Source organism: Chiloscyllium plagiosum, chromosome 36 (genome assembly GCF_004010195.1).
Source record: "Chiloscyllium plagiosum isolate BGI_BamShark_2017 chromosome 36, ASM401019v2, whole genome shotgun sequence".
Classification (NCBI taxonomy): Eukaryota; Metazoa; Chordata; class Chondrichthyes; order Orectolobiformes; family Hemiscylliidae; genus Chiloscyllium; species Chiloscyllium plagiosum.
Window position 1 is genome coordinate 4335488 of NC_057745.1, and position 27055 is coordinate 4362542.

The window sequence follows — 27055 nt, forward strand, 5'->3', positions numbered from 1 at the left end:
GTGCTTCCAATTAAACCTGTTGGACTATAACCTGGTGCTGTGTGATTTTTAACTTTGTACACCCCAGTCCAACACCGGCATCTCCGATAGATGAATAAAGGTGGTCCTTTGTTTTTGTTTTATTCACTTTTTAAATTCAGTCATAGGCTGTGGGCATCACTAGCCCAGACATTTACTGTCTGTCCCTAGTTGCCCCTGAGAAGGTGGTCATGAGCATTCTTGTACTGCTGCAGTCCATGTGCTGTAGGGAGACCCAAAATGCTGACTTATGCAGATTGGATTCTTAATTAGGCTCGATGCACCCCCGTTTTCATAAAATCAAGAAAATCAGATCTTGTTCCTGCAGCTTCCTGTTCACTTGCAAATATCTGGTTGAGGCATGATTTTTAGTTCCATAGAAAATCATAGAATCCCTACAGTGCAGAAAGAGGCCATTCAGCCCATCACATCTACACCAAAGACTCGATACTCGAAAGAGCATCCTATCCTATCCCCCGTAACCCCACATTTGCCTATGAGGCATTTTAGCATGGCCAATCCATCTAAACTGCCCATCTGTAGATGGGTGGGAGGAAACTGGAGCAGCCCACACAGACACAGAAGGAATGTGCAAACTCCACACAGACAGCCACCCAAAAACCCTCGTCTCTGTTGCAGCTTACTGTTTAGGAGCACACATGCAAAACAATCACTTGGGTAAGGTACAGGGTGGAAAGCCGACACATGGTCACAATCTTGAGAAATAAGAAGAGAACAAAACTCAGTGAAAACTCTAACAAAATCGCTCTCAAATTCCTGTGTTACTTTGTGCCGAAGGGCAAATGTTCTTAGCCACTATTTGACAAGAACATTCAAAGAACCGCATGAGATTGGCAGTAAGAAGATTCCCAGTGTTGTGAGCAACAAGCCTTATTTTCCAACCACGTGTTGAACAGCAAGACAAGATACTCACTGATGGGTGGTGAAGAGCCTATTTGCATGCATTAATATCCTCATTATTACATCTTCGCTCCTCATTGATTTGCAATTTACCATTCTCCCACCAACCTGATAGCAAAACTCAACAGTGACAATTCCCCATATGAAAGTCAGAGCGGTAACCTGGTGACTTCCCTTTCACTCTGTCTAACACACACCCCCCACTCCACCCACCCACCAACCAACGGCCCCCAACAAAAAATCCCACGTCTGCTCGGATATCCATGAACCCTGGGCAAAGCACAGTGCCAATTGCTCTCTACCTCAAATATCTCAAGCAGTTGACAGGAACCCATGCCGAGATTTGACCAGGTGCACAGCTGATTTTTAAGGATTGCATCAAGGCCAGGATTCTCAGGAGGACCCAGCAGTGGTCAATACTTCCCAATGCAATATGTGGGTGAATATGATGAACACAATTGAGCATAGTGTGATGATAATGAGGCTTGTTTGGGAAAGTAATGTAAGCAAAGTTAGGGTGGCATGATGGCTCAGTGGTTAGCACTGTTGCCTCACAGCACCAGGGTCCCAGGTTCAATTCCAGTCTCAGGTGACTGTCTGTGTGGAGTTTTCACATTCTCCCCGTGTCTGCGTGGGTTTCCTCCCACAGTCCAAAATGTGCAGGTCAGGTGAATTGGCTGTTGGGTGCATTAGTCAGACTGAAATGGGTTTGGGTGGGTTACTCTTTAGAGGGTCAGTACTGACTTGTTGGGCCGAAGGGCCTGTTTCCACACTGTGGGGAATCTAATCTAATCAAACCTGCTAGGGCCCACTGAGGGATGCACTTCATGAAACTTATCAAAATCACACTTGACCGATTTCTGGTAAAATTCAGACATAGAACTTTTTTCTGATTTTAAGCTCCCCGAGTCCCAATCAAGCTCCATCATTAATCACAGCATAACCTGTTGCTATTCTGTTTTGGATAGGCATCTTATTGAAATTTATCAGAATTCTGCCTAAAATAGGGTTACACCTGAAATGTTGACTTCTCCACCTCCTGATGCTGCCTGGCTTGCTGCGTTCTAACAGCCTCCTGCCTGTCTACTTTGGATTCCAGCATCTGTAGTTTTTTTGTCTCTAATTATATTAGAGACCCAAAAGAAACTGGACTAAAATGGGCAAAACTAACTTCAGATTGAACATTATAGCCAGAGAAATAGGAAAACTCAGTCTGAAAGCTGGAGTTTAATTTAGATAAATTCAAGATGCTGCATTTTGGAAAAGCAAATCAGAGCAGGATTTATACACTTATTAGTAAGGTCCTGGGGAATGTTGCTGAACAAAGACCTTGGAGTGCAGGTTCATAGTTCCTTGAAAGTAGAGTCACAGGTAGATAGAACAGTGAAGAAGGCAGTTGGTATGCTTTCCTTTATTGGTCAGAGCATTGAATATAGGAGTTGGAGGTCGTGTTGTAGCTGTACAGAACATTGATTAGGCCACTTTTGGAATATTGCATGCAGTTCTGGTCTCTGTCCTATTGGAAGGATGTTGTGAAACTTGAAAGGGTTCAGAAAAGATTTCCAAGGATGTTGCCCATGTTGGAGGATTTAAGCTATATGGAAAGGCTGAATAGGCTAGGGCTGTTTTTCCTGGAGCTTCGGAGATTGAGGGGTGACCTTAAAAAGGTTTATAAAATCATGAGGGGCAAGGATAGGGTAAATAGACAAAGTTTTTTCCCTGGGCTGGAGGAGTCCAGAACTAGAGGGTATAGGTCTATGGTGAGAGGGGAAAGATATAAAAGGGACCTAAGGGGCAATTTTTTCACACCAAGGACGATGCATGTATGGAATGAACTGCCAGAGGAAGTGGTAGAGGCTGGTACATTACAGCATTTAAAAGACATCTGGTTGGGTGTATGAATAGGAAACGTTTAGAGGAATATGGGCCAACTATTGGCAAATGTGACTAGATTGGGTTAGGATATCCGGTCGGCATAGACAAGTTGGACCAAAAGGTCTGTTTCTGTGCTGTACATGTCTATGACTCTAAAAGCAGAAATTTCTGGAAAAACTCAGCAGATCTGGCACCATCTGTGGAGAGAAAGCAAAGTTAATGTTTCGGGTCCAGTGACCCTTCCTCAGACTCTTCGTCTGAGTTTTTCCAGTGTACATGTGACAACACTAAATCAAATCAAATTAAAATCAATTTTTGATTTTGTTTCTGGATTTTTAGCATCTGCAGTTCTTTGCTTTTTGTAAAGCTCACTCAGAGCTGGATTTGAACTAGAGGTGAAAAATGAGTCATAACCCATTTCACCATCCAGTGTATTATACTATGTTTTAACTGTCATCTCTTTTGCTTCCACGAAATAAATTTTGCAGTGTTTCACTTTGCTAAATAAATTCAGTTTTTTCCCTTTGAAATTGCTTACAAATAACTAAATATGGTTCATTGGCTCTTCCCTTCTTAGAGAAAGGTTGTAAATTAAACTCTGTGTAAATACCCTGAAAATGCTATTAGTATAATGAGGATTAAAGTGCTTTTGCAGTTCGACCTATGTGACTTATTGTAAAGCTAGTTTGTTTCATAGTTCCTCATCCTTTCCTCAAGGCATTGACTCCTTGCTGTCCCACAGGCAATGGGTGGCATCATGTACTTTGTCAGAGGAATGTTCATACTGTGTGAGCCTCAATGATATATGCTATTGGGCTGTGCCACATGGAAAGCATCACAGCCAATTCTGTCTTCATCCAATATCCTCCTTTCCAGGACTGGTCAGTTGATACTGGTCGGGTTCATAGTTCTTTGAAAGTAGAGTTGCAGGTATATAGGATAGTGAAGAAGGCATTTGGTATGCTTTCCTTTATTGTTCAGAGCATTGAGTAAAGGAGTTGGGAGTTCATGTTGCAGCTGTACGGGATGTTGATTAGGCCATTTTTGGAATATGGTGTGCAATTCTGGTCTCCTTTCTATTGAGAGGATGTTGTGACACTTGAAAGGGTTCAAAAAAGATTTCCAAGGATGTTATCACGATTGGAGGGTTTGACATATAGGGAGAAGTTGACTAGGCTGGGGCTGTTATCCCTGGAGCATCAGAGGCTGAGGGGTGACTTTATAAAGGTTTGTAAAAAGTCATGACGGGCATGGATAGGATAAATAGACAAAGTCTTTTCTCTGGAGTGGGGGAATCCAGAAGCAGAGGGCATAGATTTAGGGTGAGAGGGGATAGATATTAAAGAGACCTAAGGAGCAACTGTTTCACGCAGAGAATGGTGTGTGTATGAAATAAGCTGCCAGAGGAAGTGGTGGAGGCTGGTACAATTGCAGCATTTAAAAGACATCTGGATGGGTATATTAATAGGAAGGGTTTGGAGGGATATGGGCTAAGTGCTAGAAAATGGGACTAGATTAGGTTGGGATATTTGGTCAGCATGGACGAGTTGGATGAATAGTCGGTTTCTGTGCTATGCATCTCTATGACTCTATGATACCAATCAGATGCATGGAACTTGTGTAATTTGTTTTTTCCTCCACAGAAGGACACTAAGACTAACTTTAAGCACCTCTGAGACCTTCCGTCTGGGACTGCATGGGACTTGGGAACTTAGCTGGCTTGTGTAGTTCATCTTCTCACTGGTAGAACTAGCTGAAATACACACCAATGCTTTTGATCCATAAATCTAACTAAAATATCTTTGAAGTTATTTATATGTTAAATAAGGTGCATGTGTTCTTTTTGTATTAAATTGATTGAAATTAATTTTTAATGAGCAGTTTAATTATGAAATATGGAACATCAGGTTAGTGCACTTAGCTCTCAGTGAATATTTCCAATGATGTGTTTATCAATTAAGACAGGACTTTTGTATATATACATTTATATTATATAGAACATTCTACATATAGCCTAGATAAGCTATTGCAAACATGTACCCAAAGAAGGCACTTAGTAATGAATTCACATTTTGTTTTTGGCACCAAGCACTTAAGTTGAAAAATGGCATCTCCACAGCCAACAGTGGTAGCGTACAGTATTTATTCAGGATGATATCAATTATAATTTATTTCTCGGTACAGAAAGGGGGCACTGCTACTAAAATATTACTTGGAAATTAGTCCCGTTTTAACAGATGGTCTTGTTTCTCTGACCTCTTAATATCCTTATAATGATGTCATTTACCATTCCGTGCACACCAAAGTCAGCCACCACTGCGTCTGCTATAGAAGTACAGGCAGGGAGACTGTGATTGCTCAAAGCAGCATGTTTACTGGTTACATTTTTGTAAATATGCCCAGCAGGAGTTTCTCCAGTGCACATACAGTTTCTGTTCATAGTTGAAAGTATGACAGGAAATGGCCCTCTCGTGGATTAGGTAGTGATAGGACTGTTAGAAATTAGAGAGATCCACTGTCCTACATGGAAGGAATACATCAGCTGGTTGAACAATTTGTGGACCATTTCCTGATTATACAGCAAAGGGAAACATCATTCAGAAGGCACAAAGTCACTGAGCATCTCCCTGAACCCCCCCGAAGTGTCATTCATTTATTTACTGCTTCTCACACCTCTTCCCTTAAGATACAAAGTGACCACGAATGTCATAGACTATATATTTGTGAAGTGAATCACTGTGTCTGATTCTGAGCTCACTGAATTTTAACACCTTTGCATGTGCCTTACTCACTTATTAGTAATTAGGCCAATTTTTCTTGCCCCAAAACATGGTCACTAAAGCTAACTTTAGTATTGCTGAGCCAAACAAAAATAGTGAGAAAAACACACCAAGTCTGGCAACATCTCTGGAGAGAAAGCAGAGGTAACATTTTGAGTCTGGTAACCCTTCCTCACAAGATGGGTCTGAAAAAGAAAGGTCACTGGACCCAAAACGTCAACTCTGCTTTCTGTCAACAGATGCTGCGAGACCTGCTGCATTTTTCCAGCAATTTCTGTTTTTCGTTCAGATTTCCAGCATCCACAGTTCTTGGTTTTTTCCGTGTGTAGCATTTGATACCAGTTAGCTTAAGTTTGGATCCAAAATAGCAGTTTGCTCTCAACTGTTTCTCACCCATCTCACCCAACTAGCTAGACTTCACACAAGAGACTGGCTGTTGAATGTTGATAGACTTTTTGAGCATAGAATATTCAACAAGGCAGTCCCACTAATGAAATAGGAGTGACAGTTTGGTGTCAGGGAACATGCTGCATCTTTATTTATCTTTGACTTTTTTAAAAAAATAATTGATTAATGGTAATCAATTAGGGGTGGCATGGTGGCTCAGTGGTTAGCACTGCTGCCTCACAGCGCCAGGGACCGGGTTCGATTCCTGCCTCGGACAACTGTCTGTATGGAGTTTGCACCTTCTCCCCATGTTTGCGTGGGTTTCCTCTGGGTGCTCCGGTTTCCTCCCACAATCCAAAGATGTGCAAGTTAGGTGAATTGGCCATGATACATTGCCTGTAGCGTTAGGTGCATTAGTCAGGGGTAAATATAGGGGAAAGGATCTGAGTGGGTTACTCTTCGGAGGGTCGCTGTGGACTTGTTGGGCTGAAGGGCCTTTTTCCATACAGTAGGGAATCTAATAATAAAAAATAACTGAGTGTTACATTGTTGAAAGGGGACCATCACTTTGTGATTCAGTAGTTTATATGTGTGAACTGATTGACTTTCATCACAGCAATGCAGACATTTCCCATTACTGATAGAAGCAGGAAGCAAGCCAACACACAGTATTACCTTACCCCCCCTCCTCTTCCCCACCCCCACCCCATCCACACACCCCTCCCATTTATCTTTCAGCCCCCTGGCCCACAAGCCTCATTCCTGATGAAGGGCTTAGGCCCAAAATGTCGAATCTCCTGCTCCTGAGATGCAGCCTAACCTGCTGTGCTTTCCCAGCGCCACACTCTCAACACAGTATCATACGATGAGCCTACTGTACACTGCACCATATAACATCATGTTACTGTATTGTAAACTATACTGTAAGTTCGGTGTAAATGTTGAACATGCAGCTTATGCGGCAGATAAGAACGGTATTTGTTGGAACTATCCACATGTGAAAGTGTGGCCAGAACAACTCTAAATGGAACAATTTGACAAACGTTGCAACCCACCAGATCTGCTAATGCAGGTTAACCGGAAAAATAAATGTGATCATAACCTTGTCTTCCTTCCGTCCTCTCAAATGGACAGTTGACTTATGCTGGTGTGCAGTTCCATAAATGCTGGCTGCCTTTTTGTACAATATTCTCCAAGGCCATTCCTTGCCTGAGTTTTTGCTGAGTTGATAGCAGAGGGATTGTATATGAATCCAATTCTGTCCTAACTTGATGCCCATATATAGATACTTTCCAGTGGGGTTTAATGGAGGGAGATCACAAGTGGATCAGGCAATTCTTTCTTTTTTCCCTTGCCTGGCAATGGACTCTAGTTTATGCACATCTTTTAGCTCAGACCGTGACTGGGATCTTCTGATGTTATATAGTACAGTACCAAACCATGTAATCTTAATTCAACTTGCTTGTTGGCACAGTGGTGTTTTTTGCCTATTGCCATAGTTAGTGGTAACACTTACATCTTTTATACAGAAGACTATTGATTGAAATCCCAATCCAGGGCTTTGAGTACAAAAATATAGTGTGACACTCAAGTGCTACAGAGGGATTACTGCAGAAATGTTGTCTTTCAGGTGAGACTTTAAACCAAGGCCCAGATCTTCCTCTCAGCTGGATGTAAAAGATTCCTTGGAACAACTGAAGTTGTATTTACTGTCCTGGGAAATGTTTATTGCTCAATTACCATTACCAATGAGATTATTTGGTCATGACCACAAAGCTGATTGTGAGATCTTGCTGTGTCCAAATTTGCCCTGTTTCTGACATTGCAACAAGTGCCTACACCTCAAAAGTACTTAATTGTGTTGTCCCAAGAATGTGAAAGTTACTGTCTAATTCCAACTCTTTTTCTTTAGGTCTGGGCCACAGACTTAGACCTGGCCTACAGTGACCAACTGGCCATGACACAACTGATGCTGTTCATATCTAACGGGAAGCTGATCTGCAAAACCAATACCTTCGAGGTGTCTCCCAAGCCCAGGGAGAAAAGGCAAACATCACACAGGAAAGGATCGGCGATGAAAGAAGAAACACAAATTGTATGTGTGCATGAATACAACAAGCAATCAAATTAGAAATTTGAACCACTTCAACCATAAAATAATTTCATAACTGTTCCTCTCATTACAATCAGAAATTAATTAGAAGTCATTACAGAACACTTACATACTTTTGGATGTCAGCGGGGTTAAAAACAGAATATAGTAATTAATTAATGCTTGCGTGAGAAACTATTGCATTAGAAACCTTATCAGGAGCAAAATTGCCTGAAAGCATTCACAAAATTAATACCAAAATAAGCACACACCCTATCTGGGGAGAAAACATGCAATATCTATAAAGCTAAACATTCATTATATTTGCAATACATTACCATCTACATAAATGCAGCTAAATAATCAACACATAAATAATTCATGATGCAATTCATTATGCATGCGTATGCATACATCATTGTTATAATGAGCACCTCATCAACTGCCAAATGTTAAACAATAGTACTCCATTATTGCAATGATATTCAAGTTTACGGTTGTTAAACTGCTGCTTGTGTTATTCTGTCAAACATTAATTTAGTTGCAGTCCCATAGTACACACAACAGATTTCGTAAGTTTCTCCTTTTACAGTTAATGATATGATCAATGAGTGTTATTAAATCTATGAATATTATGAACATGATTAATTTTCACTGAGACGTTTAACACCCAAGTAGGAGATTCACGTTTTATCAGTTTCCACAGGATGTTGCCTGCACCAGATTGTTGGCCATTGCAAATGAGAATTTTCAGGCATTAAATCAACTTTTAATTATGAAGAAAACATTTTCTGCATTAAACTTTTAAGTGTCCAATTCTACTTAAAATCCTGCTCTTCACTTTGCTGTTCAGAATTAGAATTCCATCAGCATGCACCCCCTGTATTTATTTCTTGTTTTCCCTTTCCTCTTCTGAAAGTGCTAACTCTTTCTCTAGTATAGCGCCAAGTTATCATTGGCTCTGCACATCTGATCAAGCAATCATTCATCATTCTTCATGTATGAACATAGAAGGAGTAGGTTAGGCATGCGATTTCACACAGTAAGCCTGACAGCATTGCAAAGCCCAATCTTGTGATCAACAAGTAACCATGCACACACAATTTCCAGGTGGAATTCATTAGCCAGCAATCTTCAGGAAATTCCCTGTCTTATTTTAGTGCTCCTTCATCCAATAGTACCAAAACCAACTCTCCATCCCCTTTCCAAGTTAATTCACCACAAAAAGTTTCAAATTCTCAACAGATCAGATATAGCCTGGAAACATTTCAAATGTTAATGACAGGTATTTGTGACTTGCAATCATGTTAGATTTAATGAAAGACCAAGACAACTGAGAATCTTTTATACTAAATATCCATGTAATTTTGTAAATAATTTATCCTGAACTCTCTTTGTACATCTTATTTTGCCAGTTCTTTTCAAATTTTTATAATTTTATGGCATTTTCTTTTTCTTCTTTTTATTGTTTGTTTGCAAGCATCATCATAATTCACCCTTGGATTATTTCCCTGTCCCTGTCTCTCTCTCTCTCTCTCTCTCTCGCTCTCTCTCACACTCTCTCACACACACACACACACACACACACACACACACACACACACACACCATAATTAAAAGAAATGTAATTTCAGATTTTGAATGAAGTGAAATTATGGTGTATCCACTAGCTGCCCATGGCATCCAGCCAGAAGGATTGTCCCACAGGTGTGCCATACATTTTCTGTCATTTCCCTGGATGTTCAATTATTAATTTTTATTATTATTAAATTTTGTCGATATGAATTGTAAGTTGGGTCCCCTTCAAAAATGAGTAATTCAGATGCTAGATGACAGATGAACAATTTAAATATTCACCAATCAATTGGAATCAGAGATTTTTGAGAGAGTTAACCCTTCAGATGCTGCATAATAGGCTTGTGTCATTTAATGTTGAAATCAAGGGAAAGAAAACAATGAGTTTTGTTACTTTTTGAGATACTGGCCTTTGACCTGACAGGCAGCCACGCTTCCACCTTAGCACCTTAGACATATTGATAGGACAAAAGTGTCCACTGCTTGCTGTAATGAGCCTGCACAGTCTCATTTCAGTACTTGCTATTCATGGACCCGCAACACTAATCTATCCCCGACTCAGCATTAATCAGCAATCTGATTCAGAGAGGCCACTGAATGTCTGGGATAGGAAATGGAAAATTGTCAAAATGGTGCAGTAACGGAATTTTACAGATGTTGATGATAAATCTCGCTGAAGGAAGCATTGCTATATTAAATATTGCGGAATACAACATTGCTTTATTCAATCTTACAAATTCATTTATGAATATTTTGTCAGTAAATTGGAAAAAAATCTGGAATCTTACTTAATTTAATGTACTGTCAACGGCAAATGTTTCTGATTGTGATCACTCTCCCTATTGGGAAATGTGTTTCTGTGGACATAGAGTGAAAAATTGATTGACCTTGGCAGTGATGTCTTTTAAGGCCCACCAACCTTCCTGCATTCACTATCTAAGCTTATTCATGAATTGAGTTGGATGTTGAGAGTTTGATCCACTCTATGTCCATATTTCATAGTTAGATTACTATGGTTTTAATTTTGTGAGCAGAAAGCACATATGCAGGTGTTCCCACCTGTCACATTGTGTGCTGCCTATCATATTGGTAAAAGACAAAAATTATCTAAAGCAGGTGTTCGGCTATTTGTGTTCTGCTACTGACACGTGTAATGCTAGTTTGAAGTTGTCTGTCCAGGATTGGTGCCCTGAATCAATTAAAACAGGAATGTAAGTGACTTCACTGAAGATGGAGCCAAGAGGAGCAGGAGAACTTCCCATGGCCCAACATTAATGCAAGCAAATATGGCAATTTATTCCCAACCATTCCACCCACATTGTCACCATTCCATGTTCTGACCACTGATCTTCCCAATTCTTGACCCTAACTCTACCTGTTTCTGGCCTCAACTTCTGATCCTCTGTGCACCCCACCCCAAATCCCCAATCTCCCAAAATTCTGGTGTGATCCCCAATCTCTCTCCCCAGTTCTAGACTTCCATAGAACATAGAAGCGTACAGCACAGAACAGGCCCATAGGCCCACGATGTTGTGCCGAGACTTAATCCTAATGTACAATATAGTAACTTAACCTACGCATCCCTCAACTCATTGCTATCCATGTGCATGTCCAGCAGTCACTTAAATGTCCCCAATGACTTCACTTCCACCACCTCAGTTGGCAACACATTCCATGCATTCACAACTCTCTGTGTAAAGAACCTACCTCTGATGTCTCCTTTAAACCTTCCTCCTAATATCTTCAAACTATGACTTCTCGTAGCCGGCAATCCTGCCCTGGGGAAAAGTCTCTGGCTATTGACTCAATCTATTCCTCTCATTATTTTGTATACCTCGATCAGGTCTCCTCTCTTCCTCCTTCTCTCCAGAGAGAAAAGTCTGAGCTTATTCAGCCTTTCTTCATAAGGCAAGCCCTCCAGTCCAGGCAGCATCCTGGTAAACCTTTTTTGCTCCCTCTCCAAAGCCTCCACATCTTTCCTATAGTCGGGCAACCAGAACTGGACACAATATTCCAAATGTGGTTTCACCAGGGACTTGTAGAACTGCAGCAAAACCTCGCCACTCTTAAACTTGATACCCCTGTTAATGAAAGCCAAAATATCATATGCTTTATTAACAATCCTATCCACTTGGGTGGCAAGTTTGAGGGATCTATGTACTTACACACCCAGATCCCTCTGTTCTTCCACATTGCCAATAATCCTGTCTTTAATCCTATATTCAGCATTTGAGTTCGACCTTCCAAAATGCATCACTTCACATTTATCCAGGTTGAACTCCATCTGCCATTTCTCAGCCCAGCTCTGCATCCTGTCTATGTCGCGCTGCAGCCTGCAGTACCCCTCAATACTATTGACGACACCTCCAACCTTTGTGACATCTGCAAATTTACTAACCTACCCCTCAACCGCCACATCCAAGTCATTTATAAAAACTACAAAGAGCAGAGGCCCAAGAACAGAGCCCTGCAGGACCCCACTCAACACTGCCTTCCAGGCAGAATATTTTCCATCTACAACCACTCTCTGCCTTCTGTCAGCCAGCCAATTCTGAATCCAGATAGCCAAATCTCCCTATATCCCATACTTCCTGACTTTATGAATGAATCCACAGGATTAAATACATTTGCACAGTTCAGATAATTTATTTTGCTATGATAAGTACCATTGTGCATTATAATGGGCATTCTACGATTTACTAGACTCAGTACTTCCATGTAATATTTTCCTGAAATCTAATAAGTGAGGCAGTAAACTATATAGAATAGAAAAATTGCAGTTTATGACTCCAAATCTGTGCTGAGTGAGCTGATCTTTACCAGGGAGATGATACATTGCTACAGCTGAGTCAGGAAAGAGATAAATTTGTCAAAGTTTCCTCTCCTGTTGGCAATCCAATCATTCCTGTTTGAAAGTTTCTGCTTCTGCTTATCAAGGGAGGACACCAGTGTGCATGGTTGTGAAGTCCTCTATAGAAATTAAACAGCCTTGACTTATTTGTATGTCTAAAACAATTCGCCATTCTGGCCAGCTAGGAGGTCACTGAGATTAGGAGGTGGCACCTTCAGAAGGGGACAGCATGTTAGAAATAAAACGTACAATATTTCAGACAAATCTGTATTGGCTGCTCAGGTTTATTCATGCATTGATACAGGCTTATTTTGATTGAGGAAATTTTCTTCAGCTTTTTTTTAAACACCGTAAAATGGCTTATGTTCTATTTTAATGAGATCATGTGAACAAAAATATTTGATCGGCAGATGCATTTATCTGAATTTCTCATTTAAACTTAATAGGCCACAGTAGGGTTTCATAATATATATATATATATGTACATATGTCTGTACTGGATATTATTTGCCTTTCAGCAACTTCCTTTTATGAAACGTTACGGAGTGTTAAGCACACAGCTGAAACATACCAATTTATCCATCGTCCACTACAGTGTACTCTTCAAGATTTTTAAAGTTCACGGGATCGGTTTTGATATTAAGGTATTGAAGTTTTTTTTTTCTTTTCTCTTCCAAGGATTGTCTCAGTAGTAAGCACTATGGGTGGTCTTCCCTGACTTCATTATAACCATGGTTTCATTCTATTAAAGGAATCGCTTGCATATCGAGCTTTGTCTGAACAGGCTTACATAGAGGATACTCGATGGGGACTTGTGAGATATGTGTTATCTTAGACACATTTGCAAATCCTATTAACTCGTACTGATTTCTACATGTACCTAATAGCCCGTATCTCCCCAAACTCAAAACCACAGCATTTTTTTTTCTATTAAGAATTTCCTCACTCTCCCCATTGTTATTACATGGATGGTCTCCTTGCTGCCTCAGTTCTAAAAGGCACTGGGCACTTCCCAATCCTCTTTCCAGTTTAAGCCTTTGACATAGACTCAGCACTGTATCTGATCACAGAGGTTGGTGTTCTAAAGGTTAGCTGGCCTCAGTTTTGTCATCACCTCATATTCACACATGAAACACTTACAGCAAGAGCTGGGTTATAGCAATCAGAATAAGGCTTAGCCCATAGGACTGAGCTGGAAAAAATTCTGCATCAGAGCTGTAAAACTTCAATTGTTTGTTGTCTCAGAGATCAATAGTTTTTGAGTAGCAAGAGAATTGAGAGATGTAGGAATAGTCTGGGAAAACATAGCAGTAGAAGATCAGCTATGATCTTATTTAATGGCAGAGCAAGTTGAAGGAACCAAATCGCCAGTTTCCAATTGTCTGTTGTGAACTGTGACTGATTTCCCTTCCTTACTTGGGATACTGGAGGACAATTATAGTGAGTGAAACCCTGACTCAGACTAGGACAAGCCTGAAGAGTTGAAATAGTATTTTCCTTACACATGTTGGTGAGTTATCCTCTAAATAAACTTAGTGAGTCTTGTATCACACAAACGTAGATACTTTTAAATTGTCAAACATGTGTACTTTTCATCAATACATTATTTTTAGCTGTCAGAATTAATTAGCTATTCAGGTTAATTTTCAAACATATTACCCTGTTTCAGAATCTTGCTTATTTTCTGGAATATGTGCTCCCACAAGTGAAACTCTGCTTCCGCAGCACTTGCACTGATGCCCTTCTGCTGCTTCCTGGTTTCTGAGGCTCTGGACAAACTTCTTGTTAGCAATATAACTTTAGAAGAGGTAATATCAGGAGTTAGAATGACAGTAAAGCAGCAGAATATTTGCCCAAGCCTGTGCGCATTTCATCAAAGCTTGGAGAAAATTGTACAATCCAGGCAATTTAATTGATTTGTATTGATTTCCCGTTATTTGGGTAGGGGGGACCTACTAGAGACACCATAAGGCTTTGTACCATGTACTTTTCGTGAGGGGTGATTGACAATTTTGATGTCACATTTGCTAATTATGATTCACAGGATGGGACATCAGGACGTTTTACATTAATTTAAATATCCAAATTTAATGCATGTATTTCCTTTTTGCCTCTATGACATGACAGCCATAGCTGCATGAAATTATTTTACTGATAGAAGTCAATGTATCACGTCATTTGTCATGGAAAGCCAGAAAGTATTGTTTCATTAAGAGTAATAAACTTTTAAAACATCTGATTTCTCTAAAGTGTTCCAGTTCATCATGAATGACCAATTCTTCCAGCCTATAACGAAACATGCATCAAATCCATTTTGTTGATTTTGAACATCTATACACATTATTTGAAAAATTCTGTTAAAATCTTAGTAATCCATATGTATAGAGGAAACACTGAATGATGTTTCACTTCAACTCTCCAACTACAACTCTCCCCCGTTCCCCTTTCAGGAACTAACCAATTTACTGTGTGTGTCTATCAATCCTCCTTTGTCTCAGACTCTTTGTCTCTCTTAAGACACTGATTCTATAGTATTGCAGTGGTACTGAGAAGCATTTCTGTATTCCTTACCAGTACGCAACTTCAAAACTACTACAGGGTTTATTATTATTTCAAACAATTATACAATGTAGAAAAAGTCCTTTCCACACTACATGCTTGTGCCAGCTCTTTGAAAAAGATTTCCAATTAGTTCAACTCCCACCCTTTTGCCCAAGGTCCTGTACTTCGTTTCCTTTTCAAGTGTATGTCCAACCCTAATTGATTTGATTTGATTTGACTTATTGTAGCCAAACGTACATAAGTACAGTGAAAAGCTTTGTTTTGCGAGCAGTACAGGCAGATCATAGCAAACAAGAAAATACATATCACAGGGTGCTTAGACAGAGCGTGGCATACAAGGTTATGGCTGCACAGGAGGTTCACAAAGCAAGATTAGGAATTATTTGACATTAGAGAGGTCCATTCAGCCGTCAAATAACAGCAGGGAAGAAGCTATTCTTGAACCTGTTGGTGCTTGTATTCAAGCTTCTGTATCTTCTGCCCACAGAGGTTGGAAGAGAGCAATATAGAGTGGAAGGGGTCTTTGATGATGTTGGCAGCCTTTCCAAGGCAACAAGAAGTGTAAATGGAGTCAGTGGACAGGAGGTTGGCTTCTGTGATGGTCTGGGATGTGCACACAACTTGCTGTAGTTTCTTAGGAACCTGAGCAGAGCAGTTGCCGTACCAGGCCATTACGCACCCAGGTAGAATGCTTTCTCTGGTGCATCTGTAAAAATTGGTGAAGGTTGGTGAAAATTACCATTGAAACAACTTCCAAAACCTTTTCATGTAGACTGTAATGACATGCTATGTAAGTAAAAACATTCAAGGTGGAACCTTCCCAGGATCTGAACAACATATGCTATGAGAAGAAATTTGGAAAAAACACATAAGAAATCCAGGATGGCCTTTCCCAATATCAGCAGCCACAAGTCACATTTTCTCACTAATTTCTGGAAGTTGAGATGCGATTCTCACCAGTGAGCAGTGAGAGATCTATTAATGGGGATTATCACTCATTATCACCCTCATTATTACCTAATCTTGCTATATTAATATATGTTCTCCTATCCTTCCATCTATCAGATGGAAACTAGATGGCAAAAATTCCTGACATTGAGCAGGGACCTGTTTCCACTCACCACTTGCTCCTCCTGACTTCCGTTTTGAACCCCAGCCCTAACATCTCTGCAAGCTCCATGGGCAGCAGCCATAAGCACCCCCTCATCCATAGTCACTGGCATCTGCTTTTCTATACCGTCATGGCACATCTCAGTATGCATTTACACTGTCGTGCTCCACTTCGGGACATGCTAACAATGATCATGGAGTGCTGCTGCAAGGTCACACTTTGCACTCAGGAACAGGCACCTGCCTCACAGATTGAATCAGGCTGCATCTCAGGGCTGCTTGCTTGCTCTCTTCGAACTCACATTGGATGTTCACTACGTCCTTATGTTGCCTTGCCATGTCTTGCCTTGCATTGCCTTGACTTTCAGCACTTTACCCCCTCAACTGCACTTTAAAGACTCACAGTCCTGTTGTATTGCCTTGAAGTGTAACACAAAAACAACACTAGGCAGTTTCTCATGCTGGCCTGAAGTCAGCAATCAAAGGGATGGACATGTTAGTGAATGGCACAGTGCTATGTCATTCTCATAGCTTCACCATGTGGCAGCCATGTATTTGGCAAATACACTGCATGTGTTGCAAGCCAAATGCCATATCTCAAAGTCAAGTGTAGGAAGACATTTTCAGTCAGGGGGTCCAGTTACCATAAGTCAAGAGAAGCCTCTGATATCAGTCCAGGTGATTAGGCATGTCCAATCAGCAGTTGGCACAGCCATGGTCAGGGGCTCCATACCTCTACCATTCAGGTTGTGGGCCATGGTCAAACCTTGTGGATCCGATGTAAACCAGACTGGGAGTTGCAGGAAGACCATCGAGAAGCTGTACAGATATCAGTGAGGTGGCTGGTCACTCATCATTCACGACTAATTTTGCTTAAGGTGGTGGACCATGGTCTATCCTGAGGGTCCATCCACTAAAAATCATGGAGGGACTGCAGTGAGAGGCAAACTGGGGAAATGAATTGTGGATATTGGAGTCAGAATGATGGGATGCAGAGGGGATTTCAATACTGAAGGGAGGCAACTAAACAGGGGACATGAACCAGCATGGGAGGCAAAGTAGTCACGTTGAGGAGGGAGGGGAGATGTTGTTAAAGTAGGCAAATAGACTTGTGTGGGGAACTTGAGTCATGTTTGTCTATCTGGCAAGATGGTGCATAGTTACCAAAGCTGCAGTAACCTGTGCTTTACCCTTAACCTCCAAATGGTGCAGGAGGTGCTGACTTCACATTTTGGACCATGGAACATCTTGTAGCACTTGAAGGTAGGAATTCTGTATTTTCAATATTAGATTCTGTTGGATGTAGGTTTGCTCGCTGAGCTGAAAGGTTCATTTCTAGACGTCTCATTACCTTACTAAGTAACATCTTCAGTGGACCTCATGCGAAACAATGCTGAAAATTCCTGCTCTCTATTTATATGTTTGGGTTTCTTTGGGTTGGTGATGTCATTTCCTGTGGTGATGTTATTTCCTGTGGTGAAGTCAGTTCCTGTTCCTTTTCTTGGGGGTGGTGGATGGAGTCTAACTCAATGTGTTTGTTGATAGCGTTCCGGTTGGAATACTATGCTTCTAGGAATTCTATCTACCACCCCTTGAGAAAAGGAACTGGAAGTGACTTCACCTTAGGAAATGACATCACCAACCCAAAGAAATGCAAACATATGAATAGAGAGCAGGAATTTTCAGCATTGCTTCGCATGAGGTCCACTGAAGATGTTACCTAGCAAGGTAATGAAACGTCTGGAAATGAACCTTTCAGCTCAGCGAGCAAGCCTACATCCAAAACCTCAACCTGAGCTACAAATCTTCTCAAAACTCGCTTAGATTCTGTATTTACAGTTTCAGGTAGACAGAGTCTTGCACACACAGATGATGGTGAAAAAATATCACATTTATAAATGTGATAATGTATTTACAGGGTTGAGTCACAAGTGCCACCTGTCTGCTCTCAGAAGATCTACTTTTTTCCCTCTCACTAAGTCTTGGTGCAGTCCCATGTGCTCATCTGGGATGGAGGGAGCCTGTCCACCAGTGGAGCCAATTGGTCTCGTTGGTTTAGTTGGGCACAGTCCCAGAAATTTTTATGTCTAGAGGACTGAGTGTCTCCTGTCGGGAGGCAAGTGCACTCTTGTTGCTTGACCCTTCTGCAGAGCTGAGGGTGGCAGGCAGTGCAGAGGTGAAAGGTCTGGCCACCTCTGGAGTGTCCTGAGACGAGACTTCGGGGGCCATGTATGTGGTTCCTCCACTGTGTGCCCACTGACACCATTCTATCTTCTTGTGAGGATGAGGCACCGAGAAAGAACCCAGGGTGCTTCATCCCCTTGTTGTTTGCCTTTACTGGTGTGCACTAGTGACGAAAAGTAATGCAGTATTGGCCCGTGCTTGATTCCATCAGACACTGAGATTGCTGGACCTGGCTGTCCATGATACCCATTAACCTGTTCATGGAGACAGCAATGCCTGAGGCAGTAGGACCACCCTATCCCTGCAATAGTACTGCACATTTTGCATTAGGTTGCCAAATGCCTCTGAAAAACTTGCCTACTGCTCCAGTGATTGTCAGTTTAGTTGCTGATTGCCAACACCATGGGGTCCTCTCCTGCCTGGGGCTGAGAGATGCCTGGTCTCCAGCAGTCTTCCAAGTGCTACCAACCTGGGCATGTTTCATCCTTGGCCAGCTGTGGTGACTCTAACCTAGAAAACATACACACCGAGGTGTCAGTATTGATCTGGTTGGGGGGAGGGGGGGAGGTGTTCCAACTGGCCACCTTACAGGTGCTTCCTCGAAGGCACAGTGGGGGTAATGAGAGGGCATGTATTTCAGGGTGCCCCTTGATGATAGGCACTGTGAATATTCCATTGATGTCTGCAGAAGAAAAAAGAGAGAATGTCTGCAGAAGACAAAAGAGAGAACAAAGGATAGACATTATGGCATGTTAACACTAAATAAACAATTGGGGTAATGGGAAAGTAGCATGACAATGAACAATGCTTTCTATTTGGTTGTTGGTACATTGAGGCTTCAGCTTCCCCACAGGAGAAGTTCTGGTCTTCACCAGCCAGCACCAAGAACCTGTCTTCAAAGTGGACAAATATGTGGCACTCCTCCATCCATGCTGGCCCTGTTGACTCCATTGTGGACTGTTTTTTCCTAGAATGAGGGAGTGAGTGAGATGAAAGTGGATGACACAGCTGTTAGTGCCGGTGCAGTAGAGATAAAGATGGTGAGGTGACCTGAGTGATAATTAGGCACTGTAGCAACCTTGTATGGTTAGCAGGGTGTGGATGTTCAGGGTAGGAAGAGCAAGGCAGTTGTAAAAATGGTAGAGGTGGATGCCATCACAGAGATAAAATGAGTGTGAGACAGCAGAGAGCAGATGTGGCACTTAACTAAGTGGAGCAGGATGGAGAATGCGATGGCCTAGTGTATTATCGCTCGACAATTAATCCAGAAACTCAGCTAATGTTCTGGGGACCTGGATTGGAATTCTGGAAGATGGTGGAATCTTAAATCATTTTTAAAAAATCTAAAACCAAGAATCTATTGATCATGAAACAATTGCCAATTGTCAGAATAGCACATCTGGCTTACTCAAGTCCTTCATTGATCTTCTTCCTGCACTGTTGGATATTTCTCCTGATTGTGGTGACCACATGGCCTTTGTGGCCACCTCGGGTCCAATGGGCAGGGTCTGAATGGCACGGCCTCATCTGGCTGTCCTCAGGGAAGAGGATGGCCCTCCTCTCGAGATGTATCAACCCACCCTCGGTATCTCCTGATCCCTGTGAACAAAGCAAATACAATTTCCCCTTTTGTACCATGCCAGGGGCAAATGTCTGCAAATATGCAGGACAGCTCAAGACTACCATCACTTGACAAAGTACACAACAGAGTTTTGAATATAGTATCGATGATGTAGTGGTATATCTCAGGATATCCCAGCGGTGGTAGTACTTCCAGCTATGGCACATGGGAGAATCAGGCGAGAATCGGATGAGACAGATCCCAAAGAGGCTTGGTACATAGTGAATGAGGCACGTTTGGGATGATAGTGTGAGAAAACCTGCTTGCCGTCACAAGAGAAACCCTCCATGATACATGACAAAATGTTACTCTGCCAAAATGTGATGAGATTCAGTCCTCCGGTTCTTTTGTCATTACCTTAAACCTAAACTGTTTGGTTTTTGCCTTTCCTGCTAATGAAAAGTTTTGTTTTCTTATTTACTCCATTGAAGATGTTCATAATTTGAACAGCTTTAATAAATCTTCTCACAACGTTCTCGTTTGTAAGGAGGACAATCCCAGCTTCTCTCGTTTTATATATATAGTCAAATTTAGTAGTTTTATTTAATCTGGGGTTATTGGTTACATTCTGTGTCATTGATGTGCCAAATTAATCACACTGAAGGATGAGCTCCTTATATTAATGCAATAGATAGCACAACTTACCGTGGATAACTGGGTAAGAACTTGTTTCAACTAACATTCATTTGTCTGGGGAAATTGTAGACCTATGAACTTGACATCTCTGTGCATTCTAGGTCACAAGTACAACGGTTCCTCAGTTTGATCATCATATCATATGGGGTTTGCTTATCTCAACAAGTGCAATATCAGCAAGTAGGAAAAATCTTCCAAGGATGCTGTTCAGCATGCAATCACACGGGATTGAGTGTTGGGTGGAGTTCAGACTTAGTTATGGGATGTCCTCTGTGATGGAATAGTGAGCCAAGTCTCACTCTCACATCCATTTTGCTGCAAGTCAAATGACTTCACAGGAAGAAGGAAAAAAAGCTCAAGGGATTCTCCATAACGTGATTATCTTAAAGGGCATGAGATCTAATACTTTCTGCTTTTACAGGAAAGACAAGGGACAGTATTTATACTTCATGAAGATAATAAGAAGGATCGCTTGGGGATGGTGTAAGTCTACCATTTACTACAAATGCACATTTTGTAACTCCCAAGTTTGTGTTCAAGGAACAAGCTTTTGATAGCAATTATCTTCTGTTCTAATATTTTGCATGTAGAGAATATGTAGAGAAATTGTTTCAAAAGACTGCTAGTCATTCCCTAACTCTGTAGGATTTCATCTTGCCATCCAGTTGAGTTAACCTATTGCTATTCAACGGTGTATTGATTAATAAAACATATTTATTGTGCAAATCCTTCAGTTGACATGTAAAAGCAGTACCTCATCTTTCATATTTCCCAGAAGATTTGTGCCCCGCGAGAATGAAAGTGCTCATTAGATTCCATCAGCACTTCCCTGAAATGAGACTGTGATTGTTTTTAAGCATGTAAAGGGAATCATTAGTAAACTCATTTGTTTGTATATCATTAACAGAACAATCGGGGAAGATCTCCAGGGGGCTCTGCTGACCTTTGCTCGTAATCTCTCTGTCATTCATCAGGAAATAACAGCACCTAATATGCAATTGGAGAACAATTTTCAGGTGAGGTGTTAATTAACTAATGTTTTGCTGTTAATTTTTGTACAGTTTATTAACATAGAAATGTTTTAAGATTGCACAGTGATTGGAAGCAAGGTGTCATTCAACCTTCAGTCAACAACAATAACTGCAGTTCAATACCTGTGAATCCAAGTTTACTGAATGACCATGCAGAAAGATGGAGCACAGTCAGCAGCAAAATTCCTCTCTATTTTATTAAAATATAAATGTGATTTGAGCACACTAAGCATTTGTATAATATATCAGTGACAGTGACCCTTTAAATTCTTTTCCATTTTCTCAACCTTCTCTGAGTGACACCAATTGAGTAATAGCTTTATGAACAATGACAGTATTCCATTGGTAACCGCATTATAAGAAGGATGTAGATGCTTTGGAAAAGGTGCAGAGGAGATTTACTAGGATGTTGCCTGGAATGGAGGGAAGGTCTTACGAGGAAAGGCTGAGGGACTTGAGGCTGTTTTCGTTAGAGAGAAGAAGGTTGAGAGGTGACTTAATAGAGACATATAAGATAATCAGAGGGTTAGATAGGGTGGACAGGGAGAGCCTTTTCCAAGTATGGTGACGGCGAGCACGGGGGGCATAGCTTTAAATTGAGGGGTGATAGATATAGGACAGATGTCAGAGGTAGTTTCTTTACTCAGAGAGTAGTAAGGGTATGGAATGCTTTGTCTGCAACGGTAGTAGATTCGCCAACTTTAAGTCGTCATTGGATGAGCAAATGGACGTACATGGAATAGTGTAGGTTAGATGGGCTTCAGATTGGTATGACAGGTCGGTGCAACATCGAGGGCTGAAGGGCCTGGACTGCGCTGTTATGTTCTATGTTCCAATACCTCAGTCAAATCATCAGTTTTCATGGATTAGCCTAAACTGCAAGCCTCTGTCGCAAAATACAGTTCCAAAATGTCTAAAAATACTGATTTTTTAAATTGCATCATTGGAGAGACAGTGGCACAGTGGTAATGTCACTAGACTAGTAATCCAGAGGTGCAGGCAAATTCCCTGGGGAATTGGCTTCAAATCCCACCGTGGGAAATAATCTGAAATTGAAAATTAGTTTTAGTTTTGTTAATCATGGAACAGATTGTTGTAAAAAGTCATCTGGTTCACTGATTTCCTTTAGGGAAAAAATATCTGCTGTTCTAACTGGGTCTGGCTTACATGTGACTCCAGATTCACAGCAATGTGTCTGACTCTTAACTGTTCTCTGAAGGAGCTAGGAAGCTACTCAAGGGAAACCATGGATGGATGATGAATGCTGGTCTTGCCAGCGACACCTACATCCTATGAAAGAATAAAGAAAAAAATGAGTGTAATTGACAAGCCAACATTTGTTGCTTCTACCCACTTTCCTTTGAGAAACTGCTGGTCCCATCTAGTGTCAGTCCACAGTGCTATTATTAAAGAAGTTCCAGGATATTGACCCAGCTAAAGGAAAGGACTGGGGATATAGTTCCAAGTCGGAATGCTGATTGGCTTGGAGGGTAACTTGAAGGTGGTGGTGTTCCCATGCATTTGCCGCCCTTATCCTTCTAGTCATGGAGGTTGTGTGTTTGATGGTGCAGTCAAAGAAGGTTTAGGGATTTACTGCAGTGCATTTTGTGTATTTATTCACTGCTGCAACTGTACATTGGTGCTGGAGAGTCTTTAAGGAGGCAGATGGACTGCTCTATCCTTCAGTTAACTGGAATACTTCATCAGGAATGATGTTGGTTTTGGTGAATCTGGTTTGTATTTCTTCACTGTCATTTGTCAGTGATTGCTAGAAGTTAAAGTGCAAGTTCCTTTCGTTTTTGGAACTCAGCACTGCAGCTTTCACAGAATTGTCAGATGCCAAGATTTACCAAGGAGGCATTTCACAAATCTTTTCCTAACTTGACCAAAGGCTTTTCTTAGTTCTTACTTCCCTCAGTCAGGAGATTGCATGACTACAGGCAGGAGTGAAAGTGGCAGAAGGTTAGGGCGGAAGGTTGGAGGGGAGGGGTGGGGGTAAGTGGTGAGGTAGTCAGGAATGAGAGTGGTAGGGGTTTGGGAAAGGGGTGGGCAGGATTGAGGCTGGTGGGGGGGGGGGGTTCTGGATTGGGGTTAATGGGTGGAATAGATGATGAATGGTTTAATGTTGTGAGCAGCTTAACGATATAGAATGGAACCCGCTTATTGGGCTGGCTGCTCGTTTCCTGCACATTTTCCTTTATGTGCTGTTGTTCTTTCTATCTCTTGAAAATGTTTACTTGTAGTTTAAATCACAAGACCTTCAGTCTTATACCACCATATTTTTTTTTCCTCAATAATTATAGAGGTGGTAGGGATATCAAATAAGTAGCACTGTCATTAACTGTTTACACTTGGGCACTTCTATTCGGATCCTAACTTTGATCCTAACCATTCTGAACATCAAATTTTTTGACTTAAAAACAAAAGAACTGCAGATGCTAGAAGTCTGAAATAAAAACAGAAATTGCAGGAAAATCTCAGCAGGTTTGGTAGCATCTAGAGAGAAATCAGAGTTAATGTTTCAGATTCAATGACTCCTTCAGGGGAACCCTGAGGTTTTTCAGCAACGTCTGTTTTTGTTTCAAATTTCTTGACTTTTTCAAGGATAATACAGGTAATACTATTGCCAATTACATAGTTTATTTCAAATTTCAATTCACTGTACAGTGAAATCATCAGTTATCATCAGTATGAATACAAGCCAGTTGATGAGATGGAAAAACTAAGCTACCTTCCTTTATGAATAGATTTTTTTGGCTGCTCAGTCTTAGCGATATTCCACCCTTAGTGTCACAGCTGCTCTGTATATTTGTGTTCACACAATTAATAGCCACCTGTTTTTCTCTTTACCCTAAATAAAGACATTAACAAAAGTAGCAATATGCAAAAGAGTCTTGTTTCGGAGTTAAAGTGTCCTTACCTTGGAGTCTGAAGGTCTGGGTTTAATTCACATTTGTCATGGAGGTGTTTATAACATGTTCAAATAAGGTGATTTAGAAAAAGAATCGTAGCAATGTGATTAATCACACATTAAAATTATGGTCAGTAGCCTGAACCTACATGAAGAATAGTCCAGTAATCAAGATACTACTGTTTGAACTACACTTATAGTTTCCAAATGTATCTAAGTTTTTGGCAAATTGGAGTGTATGAATGGTAGGAGGGAGAACTGTTGTATTAAAGTCTAGATAAGGGAAGGAAGAAAGCATTCAATGGAAGTTACACTGCTGAGATTTTTACATGGGGATGGCTATCATATCCTTCTATGTTATTGTTACAGGCGGCGATCAAAGACATTGAGTTAATCCTTGGAGTTACAGTAGTGAACAAGTCCTACATTAAAGAAGATCACTCAACCACTGCATTAAAGGCTCTAACTTGAAGATCCTAATTCAGAGAAACTGTAGCTATGTACCAACATTCTGGATTACCTCAGCTCCAATTCCAACTTTGTCACACTGGGATGCTGGCCTACTGTCAATGATTCCAAAAAAAACCTGCAATATTATTCAATCATTTTTTAAATATAGTTGGACCTATAGAAGTATGGAAGGAGTCCAAGAACATCTGCTTTTCACATCAGATTATTCTGAAAATGATCGTTAGCTCAAAGTCACAATTAAAATGTTCAAGATGAGTTAAAAAGGACACATTTTCCATGTTAGTGATATAAATACTTGATGGCTTTCAAATAATTCTATTTTTCCATCGTTTAAATTTTTCTATTTTTCCCTGTTCCCCTTGGACTAGCACACACTGTTTGAAACATCAGGAAATCTATTTATAGGACCCTGCATATGTCACTTTATAGCCAGTAGGAGGTGCACAAAATCAATCCAAAATGATTCATTTGTGATCAAAAGGGCAAAGTAATTCTTCTTTCGCGTGTAAGCCCTTTAGCTGTTCAGCCAACTATTGTTGACAGATCTATGCCTTATTTAATTAGCATTACCAATGTTGTTCCTGAACATCTTTAGGGTTTTGGTACAATTACAATATAAGTGGGATAAGAGGGAAATTCATTCTTTCATTTGCCTGGAAGCACATGAAGAATGTGCTCTGGATTGAGCATACAGCAGAATATGTTCTAGATTGTTTCTTGAATTTTAAAAAATTTGTTGCATGAGCAGTGACCTGTTCTCCCATTGTTAGAAATACATTAACAGATTTCCAGAACTTAAATATTATTTTCCCTCGTCCTCCTTCCAGTTGGTGATGTCCCATGCCAATAGTCATAGTGAGTTACAAAATAACAAACACACCATGTAGCACAATGTAAAATAAAAAGAAGTTTTTATATCTTGACAACCTTTTCCCAGAAAAATGTGAAGTGTCTCCTTCAAAGTTGCAGCTATATCTAACTTGGCTATCTCTTCAAGACCATAATTTGTATTTTTGGGATGAACTGTTTAAATGTGCACAAAGAGTCATGGGTGTCATTGAGACGTACAGCATGGAAGCAGACCCTTCTATCCAATTCGTCCATGCCAACTAGATATCCTAAACTAATCTAGTCCCATTTGCCAGCACTTGGCCTATATCCCTCTAAATGCCTCCTCTTCATTTACCCAACTAGATGCCTTTTAAATGTAATCGTACCATCCTCTACCACTTACTCTGGCAACTCATTCCATTCACACACCACACTCCCTGTTAAAAAAATTGCCCCTTAGGTCCCTTTTAAATTTTTCACTCTCACCCTAAACCTATACCCTCTAGTTCTGGACTCCCCCACCTTAGGGAAAAGACCTTGTCTATTTACCCTATCCATTTCCCTCATGATTTTATGAACCTCTATAAGGTCATTCCTCAGCCTCCGACGCGCCAGCGAAAACAGCCCCAGCCTATTCAGCTTCTCTCTATAGCTTAAACCCTCCAAGCCTGGCAACATCATTGTAAATCTTTTCTGAACCCTTTCAAGTTTCACAATATTGTTCCTGTAGGAGGGAGACTAGAGTTGGACCCAATATTCCAAAAGTGGCCGAATCAATGTTCTGTACAGCCACAACATGACCTCCCAACTCCTATACTCAATGCTCTGTCCAATAAAGGAAAATATTTCAAATGCCTTCTTCACTATCCTATCTACCTGTGAGATCTGACATTAGGTTCAAGCTAATTGCTGTTACTGAAGGACGTTTATCTCATGTTTGACAGCTGTTTATAAATACCCAACACCTCCCCTTTAGGCATCTGAAAGACATCAAAACATGGCAGGTATTGACTATATCTTTGAAAATACTTTGACAATCATGATTTATTATCATTTGATGGATATGAGGTTTGAACTGCTCGAATGCAAGTGTGATATGGACTTGGCACGTGCAGCACTTTCAAATGTGATACATTGAGGTTGACAAATGTGCTCGACACAGAACACTTAGATGAATGTTTTTGGGAATAGACTAGTTA

General features: G+C 40.8%; 1 protein-coding gene across 5 annotated transcripts in view; it reads left to right on the plus strand.

Moving 5' to 3' along the window:
- iqch (IQ motif containing H) overlaps window positions 1-27055 on the plus strand; it is a 181800-nt gene that overhangs the window by 150918 nt on the left and 3827 nt on the right. For 2 of the 5 annotated variants that reach the window (XR_006309444.1, XR_006309445.1), the window contains exons 17-21: window positions 7894-8076; window positions 13018-13143; window positions 21034-21095; window positions 21520-21628; window positions 24924-25303. Coding sequence is in view for 3 of the 5 variants with exons in the window: in XM_043677177.1 (XP_043533112.1) it covers window positions 7894-8076; window positions 13018-13143; window positions 21034-21095; window positions 21520-21628; window positions 24924-25025 (582 nt within the window). In the remaining 2 variants the exon portion in view is untranslated. Of the gene's footprint in view, window positions 1-7893; window positions 8077-13017; window positions 13144-21033; window positions 21096-21519; window positions 21629-24923; window positions 26159-27055 lie in introns of those variants that run through there. The other 3 variants (XM_043677177.1, XM_043677174.1, XM_043677175.1) reach the window with 2 other exon arrangements.